Here is a 20,308-nt window from a genome sequence, read left to right as displayed (position 1 = left end):
GGTTTTCTCCTCTTACGGTCATTTGGTAGCTCTGGCACCTTTAGTTTGTGAAATACTTCTGTGATCTTAGGTTATAAGAAACCATTTTCTGCCAAAGGCCATGTATATATAACCTCTTCAAAAGTACCATATTGCTTTTTGGGGGAGGGATTTCATCCAAGATTAAATTGAAAATTAATGCTAAGGACAGTCTTTACAGTGGTGTTTATAGGTCACTTCACTGATTCACTGTTTTTAAACAGGCAACATATTCAGATGGCACAAAATTCAAAAGGGAAAAATGACAACGCAGAGTTATACCCTCAGCCCTGCGGTGTCTGTCACCCTGGTTTTCTCCGCAGTGGCAATCACTGTTACCAGTTCTAACATATTAGAACATATTTGTTATAATTATAACAAATTATAATATGATACTCGATACCTGTGCTGTGCAATGGTACAATAATATAACGTGAACCACAACTGCAATTTAAAATTTTGTAGGTCCCACACTAAAAAATTCAATCTAAATGGTGCAGTTGTTAACCTGATTCAAATTCTACAAAACAAGTTGTCTTTAATAGAAAATATTTTACACTGAGTCATATTTGAAATTTAAATTAATTACATGAAATTTAAATTCTTAGTCACACTAGCCATATCTCTGTGCTGAAGAGCCTTTAGGTGGCTGTTGACCACCTTATTGGACAGTGCATCTCTTTAAACTCAGGAGTAAATGACTACATGTGTATTGTTTCTTTCTCTTTTATATACACACAGTTCGTGCTGCTTTGTGCCTTGCATTTCACTTAATATAATGATAAATTATTCCATTTTGTTGCTTAAAGGGCTCTGTTTCTCTGAGCTGTGTATTATGTCTTTGTAGGGATGAACCATGATTTATATAAGCAGTACCCAATGGATAGATACTTGGATTTACTTTTCTCCCCTCCCCACATGCTATTAAGTGATTATTTTAGCATCCTTTATGCAGTTTACAGACTAATGTGCTAACAGTCTTTCCTGGTGTGTTTGATTAAAGTAACTAGATGGTGAAGTAACAAAGCAGAGGCCGTATTCTTGACTACTTTTGTGTATACTGTGGGTTTAATTTAATTTACTGGGCATCCTTGACATGTAGTGATCAGTTATTAGATAGATTTTATTTGAATTTGTGTAACTTGAGCTAGAGGTCAGTGTTGGAGATAGAGATCAGCAAAATACTTGTCCACTGGAGTGGTCGAAGCTCACTTATGCACAGTATTGAACTGAATATCATATTTTGCTGTGCATAATGCACATTTTTTTGCCCAAAATTTTGAGGGAAAAATGAAGACATGCATTATACGGGAGTGTAATGATTACACACCATGGGCATAGTAATCCCATGCATAATGCGCACAAAAACGTGGTGTGCATTGTACACTGGAGCGCATGATATACAGCAAACCATGGCATTTAACATTTATTTTTGCAGCCTTTGTTACTGAACAAGAGAAGGGTGGGGCAATATTTGGCCCACCTAGGGATGCCAAAAACTGCTACAGAACAGGGGCCCCTCCCAAGGACAGAATACTAATATCTACTGGGCTCTTCTGTCCGCCACCCATTGGAAAGACATCTCTCAATGCCAGAGATTTGTGAAAAGGAAACAAAATGTTTATTTAATGCTATTCAGGCCTAACACCTCCACTAAAATAGCAAAGTTCTTTAGGGTATACACCTACACCCACACAGTGCTCCCTTCTCCCACTGTCCCAACTCCGGGTACCGTAAATCAGGAAAAGAGCACACGTCTGTGTTGCAGGCCGCTGGTATCGTCAGCTGTGTCAGGCAGGATCTCTAGTTAATCCAAAGTACTGTGGTACCCTCTCATGGTCCACTGGCAAGAGTTCTTTGTACCAAGTTCCAGTCAAAGTCTCTCTTGCTTTGCAGGCCACGAGGCCAAAGGGGGCACCCCAAAGCCGCGTGGGCCTCTTCTACCAAAGCTGCAGAGGTCCGCACTCCACCAAAAGCCTGTGTCTTCTTCAACTGGCTGCAGGGATCTCCATTCTGGCAAAGCTGGGTGGTTTTCCCTTTCACCTGGGAAAGAGGGTGTCTGCACTCTGCCAAAACTATGTGGCTCCCTCTTTCACCTGGCCAAGAGGGGACCCTCACTCTGCCCCAAACCGCGTGGCTCTCTCCTACATAACTCCAGGGGTCCTCGCTCTGCCCCAAATTGCATGGCCCTCTCCTCACCTGGGCCGTTATCCCCTCATGTCCCAGGGCCAATCTTTTCCCAGCACTCACGCAGGAGCAGGCGCTGTCCCTCAGGGGTGCAGCCCTTAGTTATGTCCTGGGTAGAAGCCACTCCCTTCTCCCTGGCTCAAAACTTGGCCACAGCTATTTAACATATCTACGAAACCAGTTAAAGGTTTTAGATATGTTAAATAATCATTCCAGAGGTTAGCTGCAAAACTGTTGCTATGGAAAACAGCCCTGCATGTTCCTGCTTTATGTGTCCCCCAACTCATACCTGTGGGGGGAAGGGGGAAGGACATCTTATATGTCTCTCCAATATTCCTGTACACTTTGAATTCTGAACACCATTTCAAACCTTTTTTTTGGGGGGGGGGCCTTGGCTGCACCCTGTATCACCATTACTCAATGAATTGTTAAGTCATCATCAAATGCATCGTTAAAAGAGTTGTAGTAGATTTCTCAGCACTCTATTTATAAAATTCAGTTCTTGATTTGAGATTCTTTTTTAGAATTATTCCCTGCTGTGTTGTGTATAAAAGAAATGTGTTTCATTAGTACTGTAAGTGTAAATTCTGTGTAATGTCATTTGCATCTCAAACTTAGAGAAAACAAAATATTTGTCCACCATGGGCAGGGTTTTTAACAGGACAGAAGTGCTATATTACTTATTCCTATTTTTTATTAATGATAGCAGAGTAGCATATAATTTATAGACTAAGTTATAGGTTTTGAGAACTAAGCAATTATTAACCTGTGCATAAAAATTCTCATTTTTGTCAACACCCTGAAGTCTAAATTTTTAAAGCGTCTCATGTTTTGATTCTTCTGTTGGTATAAGAAATTAGCCTTTTGATGTGAACATAATGGTTGAAGAATAAGACCAAATAATAAAGTGTATTTTCTCCCAGTTTATAAAAGAAGGGACTGAGAATTTAGAGATAACATTAACAGGAGAGATTGAATTGTCCCGTAGACACCTAGGAAAGAATAATCAGTGTACATGCTCCTTCTCCCCAGTTTTTTGGGGAGTTATACTTCAAAATGGGGACAAAACTGAAAAGTAGAAAACAAGTTTGTCCATTTTTTTTCCTAAGAATGTTTTTTAGCAACACGTTGCATTTTTCATTGTCCTAATATAAGATGAAATTCTAAGCTAGCATTCATCAGAAACAAAGAAAGATTAATGTATGGACAGATGATACAGCATTCCGGAAAGTGAGTCCAGCGCCTTTCATTTAACTCTGCTGTCTACCTCAGGTGAACTGGTACACTTGGCGCTTGGGCATTTAACTGCATTGGTTTTGGTTTCCAATAAAACTGGTTCAGTCCGAAGTCAGAATAGCACTCAACAGGCAGCTGTTGCAGAATGGCTTTGGAGACATAAAAGCTGGAACTGAATCTCTACTCTGTCATTCTCCGACTTAGTCACTTTCTTTGTCTTCATTGATCCCCAGTTTCCTCTGTGGTTGAAGATGGTGATTATACAGGGTGAAAGTGTAGAAGTAACACCAGCATGCACCAGGCATTCAGTTTATGTTTGTTAAACTTTAAATATTATCGACTGTGTTAGAAAACAGCCTTTTGTAATGCTGGCATCATTATTATACTAATGGGAAAACAAAGGGTGAGGGGACACGCCCTGTTCTCATTTCTTTCCCAGGAAGTGGAGGATGGGGTTGGTTTTTCTTCACTGGTCCATTGTGAAAGGTCCCTGTGCCAGATCCAGAGAAGCTGTTCTTGGAACACTGAATACAAAATGGGTACTAATCTTAATGGAAATCACATTTCTTTTTACAGGAGAAGAAATGCCCACTCTGAGATTAGGAATGTGCTACCAAGGTGATTGTAATGTTGATTTTTTTCCTCACTTCACCATTGTGGGAATTGCCTTATCTTTTCATATTTCACTTTTCTTCTTCTGTGTATTATGAGAGTAACTCTAACTGTATTTTTTTAATTTTGTTAGGATGGATATTTATTGATTGAAAATGTTCAGTTCTAACATCATACATAAGAACATCATTATTCAAAAGAGGTGGTGAAATTTGAGACACTATTTTTATTATAGGTTATTGTATCTTGAAGACAACTTCTTTTAAACATACAGATTAAAGTCAGGTCTACCTCCTATAAATTAGATGTTGAGGTATTGTATTTTACCACAGATGGCTGTAGAATTAAGTGTCAATTTAGAACCTAATGTTTGTTATTGGTAAGAGGAAGAGGAATCTGTAACTCCCAACTCCTTCAGCTTAAGTACAGGGCAAGTGAAGGGGCAGCATTGCCCCAGATTGTGTAAAGCTGTATGTAACCTTTGTCTGGTGGCAGCATGATGGACTAGTCTGAAAATTAACCTTGAACACCGTTGACTAAATGCCTTTATTAGAGCAAATACAGGTAAATTTTTTTGAAATTTTTATTTTATTGATTATGCCATTACAGTTGTTCTATTACCCCCTTCATTCCCCTCCACCCTACCCCCCATCCCCACCATTACCCCCCCTTTATTTTATGACCATGTGTCTCAAGTTCTTTAGATTCTATATTTCCCATACTATTCTTGCCCCCCCCCATCTATTTTCTATCTACCGTCTATGCTACTTGTTTTCTGTACCTTCTCCCGCCTTCTCCTCCTCCCACTCCCCTGTTGCTAACCCTCCGTGAGATCTTCATTTCTATGTTTCCACTCCTGATCTAGCTGTCCTCTTAGTTTGCTTTTGTTTTAGATGTGGTTGTTAATAACTGTGAGTTTGCTGTCCTTTCACTGTTCATCTTTTTCATCTTTTTCTTAGGTAAGTCCCTTTAACATTTCATATAATAAGGGCTTGGTGACGATGAACTCCTTGAATTTGATCTTATCTGAGAAGCACTTTATCTGTCTTTCTATTCTAAATGAAAGTTTTGCTGGATAGAGTAATCTTGGTTGTAGGTCTTTGGATTTCATGACTTGGAATACTTCTTGCCCCTTCCAGCCCCTTCTTGCCTGTAAGGTCTCTTTTGAGAAATCCACTGACAGTCTGATGGGAACTCCTTTGTGGGTAACTGTCCCCTTATCTCTTGCTGTTTCTAGGATTCTCTCCTTCATTTTAATCTTGGCTAATGTAATGATGATGTGCCTTGGTGTATTTCTCCTTGTGATACAGGGTGCAGCCAAGGGGGGGGCCCAAAAGAAAGGGATTTGGAATGGTGTCCAGAATTCAGGGTGTGTGGGAATATTAGAGAGACATGTAAGATGTCCTCACTGCCCCCCCCTGCCCCCCCACCAAGGGACAATGGAGCAGGGCCATTGAGAGCTATTTTGCATAGCAACGATTTTGCAGCTAACCCCTAGAATGATTATTTAACACATCTATAACCTTTAACTGGTTTCATAGATATGTTAAATAGCTGTGGCCAAGTTTGGAGCCAGAGAGAAGGGAGTGGACTTGGACCCAGGAGAGGTAACTAGGGGCTGTGCCCCTGAGTGAGGGTACCTGTGTGAGAGCTTGGAAAAGATGGGCTCCAGGACATGAGGCAATAACTGCCCAGGTGGAAGAGGGCCATACCGTTTGGGGCAGAATGGAGATCCCTGCAGCCAGGTGAAGAAGAAAGCCACATGCTTTTGGTGGAGTGCGAACCCCTGCAGCTTTGGTAGAAGAGGCCCACGCAGCTTTGGGATGCTCTCTTTGGCCTAGTGGCCTGGAAAGCAAGAGAGACTTTGACTGGAACTGGGTACAAAGATCTCTTGCCAGTGGACCGTGAGAGGGTACCACAGTACTTTGGATTAACTAGAGAGAGATCCTGCCTGCACGGTGACACAGCTGATGGTGCCAGTGGCCTGCAACACAGACGTGTGCTCTTTTCCTGATTTACGGTACCTGGAGTTGGGACAGTGGGAGAAGGGAGTGCTGTGTGGGTGTAGGTGTATACCCTAAAGGACTTTGATATTTTAGTGGTGGCGTTAGGCCTGAATAGCATTAAATAAACATTTTGTTTCCTTTTCACAAGTCTCTGGCATTGAGAGATGTCTTTCCAATTGGTGGCGGACAGAAGAGCCCAGTAGATATTAGTATTCTGTCCTTGGGAGGGGCCCTTGTTCTTTAGCAGTTTCTGGCATCCCTAGGGGGGCCAAATATTGTATCCCTCCCCCCCGCCCCCCGACCTCTTGTTTGGTAACACTAGGGTTCAACTTCTTTGGGACTCTCTCAGCTTCCTGGATTTCCTGGAGGTCTATTTCCTTTGCCAGATTGGGGAAATTCTTCTTTATTATTTGTTCAAATAAGGTTTCCACTCGTGGCTGTTCCTCTCCCCCTTCTGGTACCCCTATAATTTGCATGTTGGAGCGTTTAAAGATGTCCTGGAGGTTCCTAAGCCTCTCCTTATTTTTTTGAGTTCTTGTTCATATTTTTCTGTTTGGTCATTTTTTCCTTCCTTCTGGTTCACTCTCTTTATTTGAGTCCCGGTTTCCTTTTTATCACTATTGGTTTCCTGTGTAATTCCCTTCATTTCAATTAATTTAGCCTTCATATGTTCCTCTAATTTGTGGCTAAAATCAACCAGTTCTGTGAGCATCCTGATCACCAGTGTTTTGAACTGTGCATCTGAAAGTTTGGCTATTTTTTTGTCACTTGGAGTTATGGGCTCTGGGGCTTTGAGATCTTCTTGAGCCATTTTTGGTCTGTTTGCACCCGTTAAGTATGAGGAGTGGAGCCTTAGGGGCAGGGCGGGGCCACCAGGGCGGGTCGCTGGGTTGTGACTCTGTATGTGGGGGTGGGGTCACAGCGGGGTGGGAGTGGGGGAATGGTGGCCCTCTCTGCTGCCTCCTGCTGCTAGGGTCTGCTCGGTTCCGTCTCACTGCCCACTCCCTGGCCGGTCCATCTGCTCAGGAATGCGCCACCACAGTCAACCTGCCGCCCTGCGCCCTCCGTGGGTCCACGGGTCGCTCACAGGATCGCTCCCTGGGTCGCTTACTGGGTCCGCCCTTTGCAACCCCACACCTGGGTTCCACGCGCCTGAGTCCATCTGACCGAGTTTTCCTGTGCAACCCTGATCAGCCAGCTGCTGGCTTCGCCCCTCTTACTGGTCATGCTGAAGAATTCATTGCTGTCAGACTTCCGAAAAGTTCAATTTTCTGTGTTCTCGCACTGTTTTCTGTTTCTAATATTTTGTTGTCTCTAAACTTGGTTGTGTGAGAAAGCACGGCGTCTCCACCTATGCCACTATCTTGGCAGAGGGTAAATTTTTTTAAAATTTATGTTTACTTGGATTCAATTTTTTTTGGTAATATAGGAATACTTTCCATATTTTTGTAGGTGTGTTTTGATGTCAAAATGGAAAAACTAATTCAAAATATTTTAACATAATTAAGGTCTAGTTTTTCTTAATAGTATAATGAAAATTTTCAAACAGAATAAAACACTTGTGCACAGACACTACACTTGGAAATTTTTTTGAACATTAAGGTGTTCTTGGTAAATTTACCTTTAAATGATGTATTTTACAGGATAGTGTGTAAAATGATATGGAGTCTTAATTGCTTCATAGGTTGAATGAATATTTGTAAATTCATTAAAATATCCACTAATTAACAGGATCTAGGTCACAGTCATTGAAGAACAATGGGTGGTATCTTGTATGGCTGATCATACAGCAGTGAGCATTCGTTGAACACTCACTGTTCACCAGGTGCTGTGGTAAATGTGTGATAGGCACCACTGCATTTACTAGTCAACAACCACTCTGTACTGTAGATGTGGTTCTTGTCCAGATTGTTCAGAAAGGGAAGCTGAGGCTTCGCGTGTAACTTGAGCAGGGTCACATGCCCAGGTGGGGACAGCTCTGAGAACTGGATCTAGATGTCATTTGAAACCCCTTTGCTTTGACCACTTTGCATTCCACTCACCTTTCCCCCACTCTCCCAGAACCGCCAGGTGTGGCAAAGCTGGTATAACAATAAACAGTGTGAGTATGAGTGACATTAAATAGGACTGAACAAGTTTTTGCTGTTTTTATTTAATTTTTTTCCTGGTTGCAAAATTGATGTATTTATCACAAAATATTTGAAAGTCATAGGAATTATATGGAGAAATAACCATTGTCTCCATTACCTGGGATGACCACTGCTGTCCTGATTTGCAAAGTGTGCTCTGAGTAAGATACAGTTAACATGTTTTGTGTAAAAACAACTTATATCATCAGATAATTTGGGGGAACATCTGGGTTAAATAACTCTCTTAATGTCTTGTCAGGGATTTTAATATGCTAATATGTGTAATGGACTTCCAAAATGAACCTGGAAAGTAATATTTTCCAAATTTATATATCAGAACACTGATTTGTATCTAAAACCAATATTCTTTCAGACGTAGTTTAGGTGATGCCATGGATAGGATGTATTCTTTTAGGTGTTTAAATAAGTAAGCATTTAGATTTTTAACCGCATATACTATTTTTATATTCCTTTTCTTCAGGATTACATTATAGATTATTTCAGTCATTTAGAGCTCATTTGAAAATGCTTTTTGAAATAGTTGTGTGATAAATCATATGTGTATTTGGCGTGTTTATGCGTTTTTTTAACTTTTCATTCGGTTATTGATCATTTGGACTGTTTCCAATGAAATCTAACTGTGGTAGAGTATGAGTTTTAGGTTTGGGTGTATATGATTCCGGAACTGAGAGACGTGCAGAGTCCGCAGCAGTGAGGAGACCATCCCAGGGTTTGTTACAGCTAGAAACTGTGGTTTCAGAGAGATCTGTGGGGGGTGACAGCTCTGTGACCTCATCAGGAAGAAATGGCCCAGAAAAGGACTTTCTTAGAGGGAAATGGTCAGCTATTAGAATGAGCTGAGAACTTAGGTGTCCATGTGTGTAATTATCTACTGTTCGGAGGTACTCATTTCCTCAAATGCAGCCTGCGTGGTCCCCAGGCCAGGCTTGGTCTCCTCCCAGAAACACTGGGAAAGCCTGGATCCAAGTGGAGTTCCGGTTGGTCAGTCTTTGCTGTGGTCAAGGAGAGTAAGAGGGCTCAGAGTTTCAGGCTCTGTTGATGGGCTTCTGGACAGGTATGGATTTGAGAAGGAAGAGTTTTAAACTCCTCCTTTTGTTGGATTAGTTGGAGAGGAGTAAATTTAAAGTTATTTAACTAATAACTCTTTGTGACAACAAAGAACAAGAAACCTTTCTGAGAGAATCAATGGTTCGTTGAGTTTTTTTCCTCTCTGCAGATACTTACTGAAAGCTAACTATGTGTCAGGTACTGGGCTGGACACTGGCAACTAATTGTATTGAAAATATTACTATACAGTACCTGGAAACTATATTCATGGAATAAAATCACTTTGACTGGAATGAAAATATGATTCAGTCTTATTAACAATACATATCTTTGAACAACATCCAAGGCAGTGTAAACAATACTCTCTCTGTTTTAAAGTAAGGACAGTGCAAATCTCTGAAATGCCAATTAATATGCAGTTTCAGATCCTCTCTTTTTGCCTTGGTTAGCATTATGTCTGGTTTCTTAGATGTCTTTATGAACCTTCTCAGAATGTTTATGTAAATATAGCACTTTTAAATGTGTATGTGCTCTCCCTACCCCCATCGAACCTTTCCCTGAGATTTGTTCCTCTCATTGGACTATGGGAAGTTGTTAGCATTGGCTCTTCTTAGCCAGAACCGAGTATTAAAACTGTCTTTCTCATCCTGGGGTTATTTATGGCAAGACTGGAGAATGCCGCCCTCAGTGGGGCAGTGGATTGCAAGGCCTGGTGAGTTGCCAAACGGAAAATTCCTCAAGGGAATATCCAGCAGCCCCGGAGTCTTGAGGCTCAGAGCTGTGGCAGCAAGAGGTAGTGGCCGGGGCCTCTTCCTTTGGTGCCCGCGCGGCTCCCAGGGCTCCCAGGCTCCCCAGCTCGGCAGGCACAGAGGCAGAGCTGCCAGTTTGACATCAGGCAACAGTGGTGATTATTCTTCATCTGACCAGACTCCAGCAGTCATCTCTTTTGCTTTAAACTTGTGACTATCTATGGGAGGTGACAATCAAGAAGCACTGGAAATAGTCTAAGGGACATCGGCTTGGCATTTCAGGGAGACCTAGTGTTGAATTTTGGCTCAGTCATTAAACAGAAAATTTTAAATAAGTTATTCAACCTCTTCGCATCTTTTTTCTTTTTCTTTCTTTTCCCCTTCCCCCCAACCCCCATAATAAAGATACCTTTCTCATAGGCTTATGGCTGGAATGAATTGGAAAGATTTGTATGTAAACCATGATAAAGTAATAAAGCTCAATGACTGACAAGATTGGTTTAAGCTGCCTACTGTTGGTATTTAGTATATTAGTAGTTGATATTTGGTTAAGGATCATTGTTTCCCAAATCTTAATAATGCTATTTTGTAACTCATTAGTTCATAGAATGTGATTCACTATGAACAGGTTTTTCTGGCCCTTTACAATCATTAGAAAAGACTTTACCTGGTAAGATGTGGAGATAATGAGCACACAATGTGTATATTGTCAACCTTTATTCCTTTTTCCTCTAAGAAAGAAAATTAACCAGCTAACCAAACACGTTCTTTCACTGACTTTATTGTTGGCAGTGTTTCTAATGAAAAGACCTTGTCTTTGAGACTACAAGACAGTCCCCGCAATATAGAAGAAAACTAGATTTTTATTTTGTGCCTTTCCTATCCATGGCTCAGGTACATCCCATTTTCAGGAAATTGCAGTAGCAGAATACAGATTGGGAACCTCTCTCTATGTGGTCTCATACTTTCCACGTCTGTCAACTTTAAATAACCCCTTTACATGAAGAATGTTGTGTAAGGTAAGAACCACTTACGAATCATTTGTTGGTAATACAGGTCTTCAGAGCGATTTGGGTGAGTAGATTATGCCTTTCCTCTCTAAATGCTGGATGGGGCTAGTTGTCTTGGGTACGGAGCACGAGGTGACACCGGCTTCAAGGTGTTCTTTCTCATCCAGCATGTCGGTGCCACTTCTTGTTGTGCCAGAATCTAGCTGAAACTAGCTGTTACTTGAATGGTATGAACACATCACAAACTACGATTTTGTGATTTCAGAGAAGCAAGCAATTGTAAGAAATTGTCAAGCATCATTGAATTTCCTGACAGTACTTGTATGTTTTATAAAAATGGCATCATCTTGCTCTTTGCATTAAACTGTTCTGAATATCAGTTTATGAATTTGAAGAACATAAAGGAGAAAACAAGCTGTTCCTCCCCCCTCCTCCAACCCCCTCTGAAATAACTGAACAAAAACCTTAAAAAATCTGTGATCTTTTAAAGACAAAGATGCGCTTTAAATGACAGTCAGCGAAAACCTGGCCTCCGGATAACAAACAGGAGAAACATATAAAGTTTCTAAAACAATTATTTCTTTCTGTAGTTGATATTCACTTTGTGTTTGACACTTTGGCACATTTCCTGGCGTTGCTGAGCCTTGGTTGCATTTTTAGCTTTCAGTTTGATTAGAAAAAATACTCTTCACATTGTCAAACCTGAATGACTTTCAGTCGATAAGGGAAAATGATGATGATTATTTTAAGTTTGTATCTTAGATCATTAATGGTGCTTGAGAAGCTCTTAAAGTGACTAGTTTTCATTCTCTTCTCTTAAAAATTCACTTCATGTACTTATTCATCTTTCTGTTATTGATTTTGTAAAATACTCCTAATATGTACTTTGCCCTTAATATGTAAAACCTGTGTTTTATGTCTTCTATTCTAAATACTTCTCCAGTTTTGTCATTTTTAGCATTTAGTTTAATAATATTTTGAAGACAATTTCATGTGTTTTCCTTTGTGTTGCTTAGAAATGGGTGTGCATTTTAAATCTTTAAAATATCCTCTTATTTTAAATTTATGATAGATTAAATATTTGCTAGAAACAAACTGAAGTTTCTTTTATAGTATGAAATAAGGTCTAAAATTTAAAAAGCATAGTTGTTTCATGTTATCTATTGAATAATTAATGTTTTTCCACTGTTTTGGAATGTCATCTTTAGTACAGAATACAATTATTTTTATTCTTATGTTTGTTAGTGGACTTTCCATTCAGCTCCAGTGACTTTGCTGCTTTTCTATCAATTCAAAATTTTCACTTGTAGTGTTGCTATTGTATGTTTTATCCATCTGTTGGAGTCATAATAGCATTTGGTTGTTGTTTGTTTGTTTGCTTTAAGAAAATCTCACGGCTATTTTAAGGCATTTGTGCATTGTTTTTCCACGTTGGATTTAGAATTGGGAATGAGAATTGATTCCTTGGGTTCAGTTTCCGTGTAAATATTTAGGGAGCTGGTATTGAGAATACATTGAATTTTCTCATTCAGGAGAAAATTGTCCCCAGCGCTATGCTTCTCCCCTGATGTCTCACCTCTCTGTCACAGAACACCAGATTTTACCACTGGGAAAGTGTGCCTTCATGGGTGTCAAGAGAAAACTATCTTGAGGGCTACTGAATTACCAGATGTCTTCTATTAAGTAACTTTCGCATTATGGTATAATGCAGTGATTTTCGAAGTGTGGTCTTTTAGCAGCAGTATTAGTATCAACTGGGGTTTTGATAAAAATGCAGATTCTCAGATCCACTCCAGACCTACGTAATCATAAAATCTGTTTTAACGAGCTCTCCAGGTGATTTGATATGTGGGAAATGCTGAGAACCACTGGTGTAGTGGTTGGAGACAGTTTCAGAGTCATACAGTACAAGATCCCACTTTAGCCCTTTATTCCAGTGTAATTTTGATTAAGTCACTTATGTGAGTCCAGACATGCTTATCTGGTATGGGCTGTTGGGAGAAGTATCTGTATCATCAGCAAAGGGTGTAGATGCTGAGTAGCTGTTCTGTTTTGGATGGCTTTCTAATAAGCCAGGGCTGAAGTGGTAGTGTACAACGTGAGTGCTAGATAGTAGTGGTGGTGTTCAGGGCAGGGGTGTCAAACTCATTTTCATCAGGGGCCACACTGGCCTCACAGTTGCCTTCAAAGGGCCAAATGTAATTTAGGACTGTGTAAATGTAACTACTTCTTAACTAGGGGCAAGGAACTCGGCTGCCACCGGGCAGAAACAAGGTGCTGGGCCGACAGCACTTGTTTTTGGTGCTTACCTTGTATTTTATTTTCTGTTATTTAAATTTTTTTAAAATTACCGTTTATATTCAACATTATTGTGTATTAGTTTCAGGTGTATAGCGTAGTGGTTAGAAACTCACATACTTACAGAGCAATCGCCCCAACATATCAAGTACGAACTTGACACCATATATAGTCATTACAGTATTATTGACTATGTTCTCAGTGCTGTAATTTGTACCTCTGTGACTATCACTCTGTGCTTCTTAATCCCTTCACCTTTTCACCCAGCTCCTGCCCTCTGGCAATGGTCATCTGTTCTCTGTACCTATGAGCCTGTTTCTATTTTGTTTGATTATTTCGTTCTTTAGATTACATATATAAGTGAAATTATATGGTATTTTTCTTTCTCTATCTGACTTATTTCACTTAGAGTAATATCCTCTAGGTCAATCCATGCTGTCATAAAAGGTAAGCTTTCGTTCCTTTTTATGGCTGTGTAGTATTCCATTGTATATGTGTGTGTGTATATTGTATATGTACATATATATATATATATATATATATATATATATATATATATATATATATATATATACACACACAAAGCTTTTTCATCCACTCATATATTGATGGGCACTTGGGTTGCTTCTGCCCTGAATTCCATCTTGACAATATGTGTAGGATTAAATTTTACAGTTCCATTGTCATATTGAGTGAAATAAAAATTTCTGTCATATTTCTCTAGTTTAAAAAATCTATCATAGCAAATTTCTAAGAAATTGGGAGAACAAAAACTAGAATATGCAAGTGAAATAAGGATTAACATCTTCATAAAAATGGTAAGGGTTAATATGATATAAAACTAAATAAACACATAAAACCTTTTCAGTTATTGGGAAACTGGAAAACTATTAACTCACTCGACATATTGATAAATTACTTTGTGCGGAACCTGGGCTAAGTAGTGAGCACAAGATAATGAATAATATGTAGCTACGGCTCAGGGCACTTCACAGTTGGGTGGTAGAAATGGTCAAGTGATGTGGTGTCATCGATGGCAAGCCCAGGGATAAAGGCAGAAGAAGACGGCTGTGAGAGTCCCCAGGCCTCCTGGAAGAGAGAACTTGGTAGCTGATCTGCAAGGACAAGTATCCTACCCCAGGAGTGGAATGTAGAAAATGCTATAAAAGCTCAGGCAGTGATTAGTTCTGCTTTGAAGGCATCAGATATCTTAAGGTGAAGGTGACTTAAAGGATGAATGGGAGTTGCTAAACAAGAAAAGGAAGACAGACTATAAGGAGGCATAAACACACCAGAGTGCCCTGAATACTGGAGAGCATGGATAGTTCAGTGTGAGTGTAGCATATGGGCTGGGTGGGGAGGTAGGGGCAGGTGAAGCTGAGCCCAACTGTGCGAGTTTTCCAAAAATTACGGTTGGCTGAAAGATTTTTAAAAATGTATTTTGTCTTGATTTTGGATGAAAATATTTTATGTCAATTGGTGCCAGGTCTTTAGGTCTTTATCTCTATTATTTTTTTGTAGTGATGTCATTACACTAACATTAGATAAGGTGTTTAGGTTAGGAGTTCAGAAAAACATTCGAGTTATAAGTTTATGTTCAGATAACAATACAGTTTTAGTCTTGTTTAGCCTTTCTCAATATTTAAGACTTTCAACCTTTGGGTTCAAAAGTTGGTTAATTCTAACAGAGCCTCTTCCACCAGTGGGTGTGGCCTGGAATTATTCTGGGTAATCTCGCTATCCGAAGCTCTCTTGTTAAGTGTCTCTCATTATATACTCAGGTCTTCCCCACCCAGCCCATGGATTTTTCTTGTGCCTCACCGGAGTCCTGCCCTCAACTTTGGGTGATTTGGCTGGGCCCTGACCCCTTCCCTGGCAAGCTAGTCTTTCCCTCCTGAGGCCAGGATCTCTGCAACATCAGTAACCAGCTGTGAGCCCGCTGTGAATCAGAGAGACCCACTGGGAACCCTGATCACATCCCCAACCTGAGACCTTGGCAATTGTGTTCCCACCTGATGATATCCTTTTGTTATAGCATAGACGCCCCTTATAACCAATGTTAAATCTATACTTAGCAACTTTGGGGGTTTTCTGACTTGTCACACATGCTGGTCAGCCCTTCTTGTAGCAGCCCCATTCAGTCCACTGTTGACTTTTACCCCAAGAGGAATATTTGTGTATTATAAGGATTATAACTTGTTAAATCCCATGGGATCTGACAATATAATGTCTTTTAAAAAAAATTTCCATTTCTTGATTTTCTAGTTTAGGCCTGGGCTATTTTAATAGCCCTTTCTTGACCCTGTGTTTCATATACTGCAGGGATATTTCCAAACCATGAGTCAATTCCTATCCAGCTCACCTGCTGTCCCCCAAAAGTCTTTGTTGCCTGTCTCATAAAGGGCACACTCTAAATGGCACTGGGAATGCATGGGTGCCTGCTCCTAACTTTCCTTTCTAGCCTCATCTCCCACCATCTCTTTCTACATAGTTTTTTTTTTTTAGTCCTGGCAGACAGACTGTGGCATCTCCTGAATACTGAAGAATTTCAACGTCCTTGCTTCTGACTAGTGTTTCTTCAGTGTGGAATTCTACTGACCCAACTCACTGCCCAGAGGAATCCACACATTTTTCAAGGCTCCGTTCCAAATTCCACTTTCTCCTTGAACCTTTTCTAAATCCTTGAGCCAGATATATTTCTTCCCTTTTGCTCTCATGGTACTTTGCCTCTAACTCTGAGGAAGCATGCATTTACTGTTGGGCTTCTATTTTTGTTTTTGTTTTTAATAAGCTTGTTACCTCACTAAGTTGTTAGCTTCTTAAGAGCGAGATTTATTCATCACTTTATCCACAGGAGCCCTTGCTGACGTAATTTGTTCAACGGGTTTTCAATATTTACTTTGTCCATATTAGGATTTTGATGGTGTAACAAACTTTACTTTTTTCAGAGAGGTGCAGAGGAGGAATTTGCGTTTTTCAAATAGTTGCCTATGTTCTTCTCGCTCTGTCTTTCTCTTTTTTTTTTCTTCATGCACATGTGAGTCATCTGGGTGAATCCTGGTGAAGGCTGGAGGCTGTGTGAAAAGGAATGCTTTGGGAGTGGGAGCACTCACCACAGACCTGTAACTACTTAGACTGGTTAGTAAGGCTTTGTTTGAAAATTACTTGAAAATAGATCATAATTCTTACCATTTCTTAATATTATTAGTAGCAAATCCTCTGACAGTCCGTTCTCATACACTTTCTCACCTAATCCTCTCAAGAGGCCCCTGGGGTCCATGTTTTACTCATTTTTATGCAGGAGGAAACACTGAGGCTCATGCATTTTTTCTTTCTGTCTTTTTTTTTTTTTTTTTTTTTAACTGAGATTAAGAGATAGAACCAGGTTTTCAGGTCAGGTCTGTCTGAGTCCAAAGCCCACATTCTTTTTCATGGTGTTTTCTGCTTTGCGTGAGCATTTGGAAAGTATGCAGTTTTGACCCCACCTTCCTGCTACAGAAAGGAAGTCAAGTTCATCCTCCAAATCAGCTCACAACAGAGAAAGTGAAATCAGTATGTGCCCTTCTCCAAACTAGTGTTTATCGGCTTATAGATGTTTAAGATGTCAACAGGGTAAGTTAACCTGTCAAATTTTATTATAAATAAGAGAAAGAAGTGAGAATGTAAATATTGGTTTAAAGACATGTGTGGCATGTATAGTCAGTCAGTGGATGGATACAGTTAATTGATTCTGGCTCCTCCTCTCTGTTGGTGGTCAGAGGACTGGGAATGCAGAGGGCTGGTTGAAGGTAGCAGGCGATTTCAAGGACAGTGCGAGTTTATACAGGGTTTGAGACGTGCAGGCGATTTACTGTCAAGTGAAGGAAAGCTGTGAACTGACATAATTTTTGTGTGCCTGTCTGCCTAGTTTTTCTTTACATAATGTATGGAAGTTCTGAGATTTTTTTTATCTCCTTTCTCTTTAACCAAAAAAGACTTCCTGTGAAGGATCTTTTGTGCTCTGAAAATTTGATTTGAGGCAACTTTATGGGAAAAATAAAGATCAGCAGAAGGGATACCTTCTTTTACATCAAGATAAATTGTTAGATGCCATGTAATGAATGAGCATTTGTGGAGCATTTACTATATTTCAGAATCTCTATTAGGACAGAGGATGAAATGGACCAGTGACTCCTTCAGAGACCTTTTAACGTTACATATGACAACAGGGTAATGATACAAATCTGACCAACATTTGTTAAGACCTTATTAGACTCTAGGTTTTAAGCTAAGTGTGTTAAACATATGAGAGCATTTTGTCTTTATAACAGCCTCATGTAAGAATTACTTCTTGTCCTTATCAGATAGGAAAAAAAAACCTCACAAAACCTGAGACAATGAAACAACTTCTCCACGATCACACCTTTCTACTGTGACCCATCCATTTAAAATATATACGACTTCAGTATATATCATGTGAAAGACTTTAGAGATTAGTTTTCTAAAACTTCTTTAAAAATAGCAATTTGCCTGCCTGTTCTGACTTTGCCACACAGACTTGGGTCTGAATCAAAATGCTCCAACTGTTTATTGGGTGACCTTGGACAAGTCACTTAACCTCTGGGAGCCTCTGTTTTCTTCCTCATAGAATGGGGGTTAAGGCACATTTTGCATGGGTGTGTAAAGTGCACTCTAGTGGGACCTTACAATCTTAGTGCTCTTTCCTCTTCCTCTTTCACTTTTCCATAAAATATCTCCAAACAATCATATGATCATATAAAAAAGGCAGTGCGGTAGTTGTCAGGTTGACCACTATCAGTTCTCCTGAAAAAAAATGTAAGGAGTTCCAGTAGCCCCGCAAGTTCAGGTGTGATGTTACTGAGTAAACATTGGACTGGAAATTGGAAGTTCTGTTTTGTTTGCTACTTTATTGCCCATTTTTTATTTTAGGAGGAATGGAAATGCTTTTATTTAACAATTAGCTCATGATTTTTTACAACTCATTGGTGCTTGAAAGGGCTACCAGCTCTGTAGTCAGGCAAGGAGAAACAGCACCTTGGATGTTCCATTTGGAGGATGAGAGTCAGTTACATAATAGGAACAATACTGTTCTGCCTCTTTAGCTGAACTGAACAACCAAGATGGTACATAAAATCTTTCCTCACTGGTAAGCTTGAGTGCCCAGTTTGACTTTATAATTTTGTAATATTTGGTTACCTCCATGAGGTCTTTTGAAGGTAGGTGCACGGTTGTTTGTCCAGTTTTTGAAGACGTGCATGACTACATCTTTATTGTTGATCAAATGATGTCATATGACAGCGGAATTTCTTTAGGATAGTGCTGCGTTTAGCTATGCTGAAAAACTAGATTTATAGCAGCAACCGACTACAGTGAATATGTGTAAGACTGTATTAATTTAACATTTCCTTGTTCACCAGTCCATTTGATATCATTATTAGAAGTATTAAATTATAATTAGAAGCATATATTACTTTCTAAAATGTAATTCTGTAAAAGTTACCTAGAAGTTTTTTATTTGAAAATTAATTTTTGGTCTTAACGTGTACTGAAAGAAGTTGCTAGTTAAAGGAATCAATGGAGAAATCTTTGGTGAGGTGAATCATCAAGCTCTAATTTATTTGAGTTTACATAAATGAACTTTGGTTCATTTGTCATATTTGCCATTATGCCATGTTTATGGGGAAAATACAAAAAGACTGACTCTACCTTGGTATACAGTGGTTTGCACCTGCATGATGATACTTAAGTAATGAATTTCTTTTTATGAGTTTCACTTTACATTAGAATAGATCAGGACCCTGCTTTTTAATGTAAAAACCAACTAACAATTATTAAGTGCTTAGTCTGAGCCCAGCATTGCACTGAGAGATTAACATGTATTTTAGTTTTGTAACAGCTCGGAGATGGGCACTGAGATACTTGTTTCAAACCGGAGAAATCCAGGCAGAGAGAGGGGTTTGGGAGGCCGTGGCAGCAGCAGGGCGGACCTGTTCGCGTTTACTCCACTACTTGTCTGCCATTGCCGCTACAGCATTATCAAATGTTTGTTCACCTTTTTGTGAAGATTCTTTCTGTTTAAATGAAATTTATCTCATATTTTACTCCAGAATATAAATATGTAATTAATAGACATAAACTAAGTAGTTTATAAAACTTGAGAAAGAGGGATGAAGAATACCTTACCTACTTCTCTATGTAGATGACAAATGCTAGCACATATAGTAGGCCAGTTAATTTGTTTTTTAAAAAATGGAATTACTTAAGCCTTGGCTGGTGTAGCTCAGTGGATTGAGCACCGGCCCATGAACCAAAGGGTCACTGGTTCTGTTCTCAGTCAGGGCACATGCCTGGGTTGCGGGCCAGGGACCCCGTGGGGGGGCACGTGAGAGGCAACCCGCACATTGATATTTCTCTCCCTCTCTTTATCCCTCCCTTCCTCTCTCTCCAAAAATAAATAAATAAATAAATAATTATTTTTAAGATGAGATTAAAAAATGGAATTAAGTTGTGTTTTGGAAGAATAGTGATATGAAGAAAGTCATATATATGATTTAAATTTTGTCTGTAAAATATGCATTCATGGTTGAAAGGCATTCAGATGTTCTGCACTTGACTAATTTAGTTTCTTATGTAAAGTGAGTGTCAGAAATTAAAATGTTTTTAATGCTATTTGTAATGCTGGATGTTGGTGAAAGTAAGCCTCAAAATGCCCCTATCTAGTTGTGATGTCTGACAATAATGCTACCATAGAAGATAACAAATTTAGAGTGAATCTGGAGTTCGACTTGGAGAATATAAATGAGACTTCTTTTCCCCTGAACTTTTGCAGACTGTTGTTCTGGTTCTCAATTTATTCTTGTTTTTACCTTGTTGATAGAAACCTGGATGTACTTTTTGGGTGTGCTGTTTTTAAAACTTATCTTGTTGATTGTGTCCTAAATGTCATTCAGATAGGAATTTTTAAAAATGTAACCTTGATTCTAGAAGTCAGAATA

General features: G+C 39.5%; 1 protein-coding gene across 3 annotated transcripts in view; it reads left to right on the top strand.

Moving 5' to 3' along the window:
- The window catches only part of COBLL1 (cordon-bleu WH2 repeat protein like 1), a 159,865-nt gene that overhangs the window by 14,288 nt on the left and 125,269 nt on the right, over positions 1-20,308 (top strand). Inside the window, exon 1 of one of the 3 annotated variants that reach the window (XM_053665175.1) lies at positions 16,744-16,925. The exons of the other annotated variants lie outside the window; for them this stretch is intronic. Coding sequence (XP_053521150.1) covers positions 16,906-16,925 — 20 coding nt within the window. The 5' untranslated portion in view covers positions 16,744-16,905. Of the gene's footprint in view, positions 1-16,743; positions 16,926-20,308 lie in introns of those variants that run through there. 3 annotated transcript variants of the gene reach the window in all.

This window comes from Artibeus jamaicensis, unplaced genomic scaffold, assembly GCF_021234435.1.
Source record: "Artibeus jamaicensis isolate MK-2021 breed Jamaican fruit bat unplaced genomic scaffold, CSHL_Jam_final contig_391, whole genome shotgun sequence".
Classification (NCBI taxonomy): Eukaryota; Metazoa; Chordata; class Mammalia; order Chiroptera; family Phyllostomidae; genus Artibeus; species Artibeus jamaicensis.
Note: the sequence above shows the minus strand (reverse complement) of the source record. Positions and strands in the feature narration are given on the sequence as shown.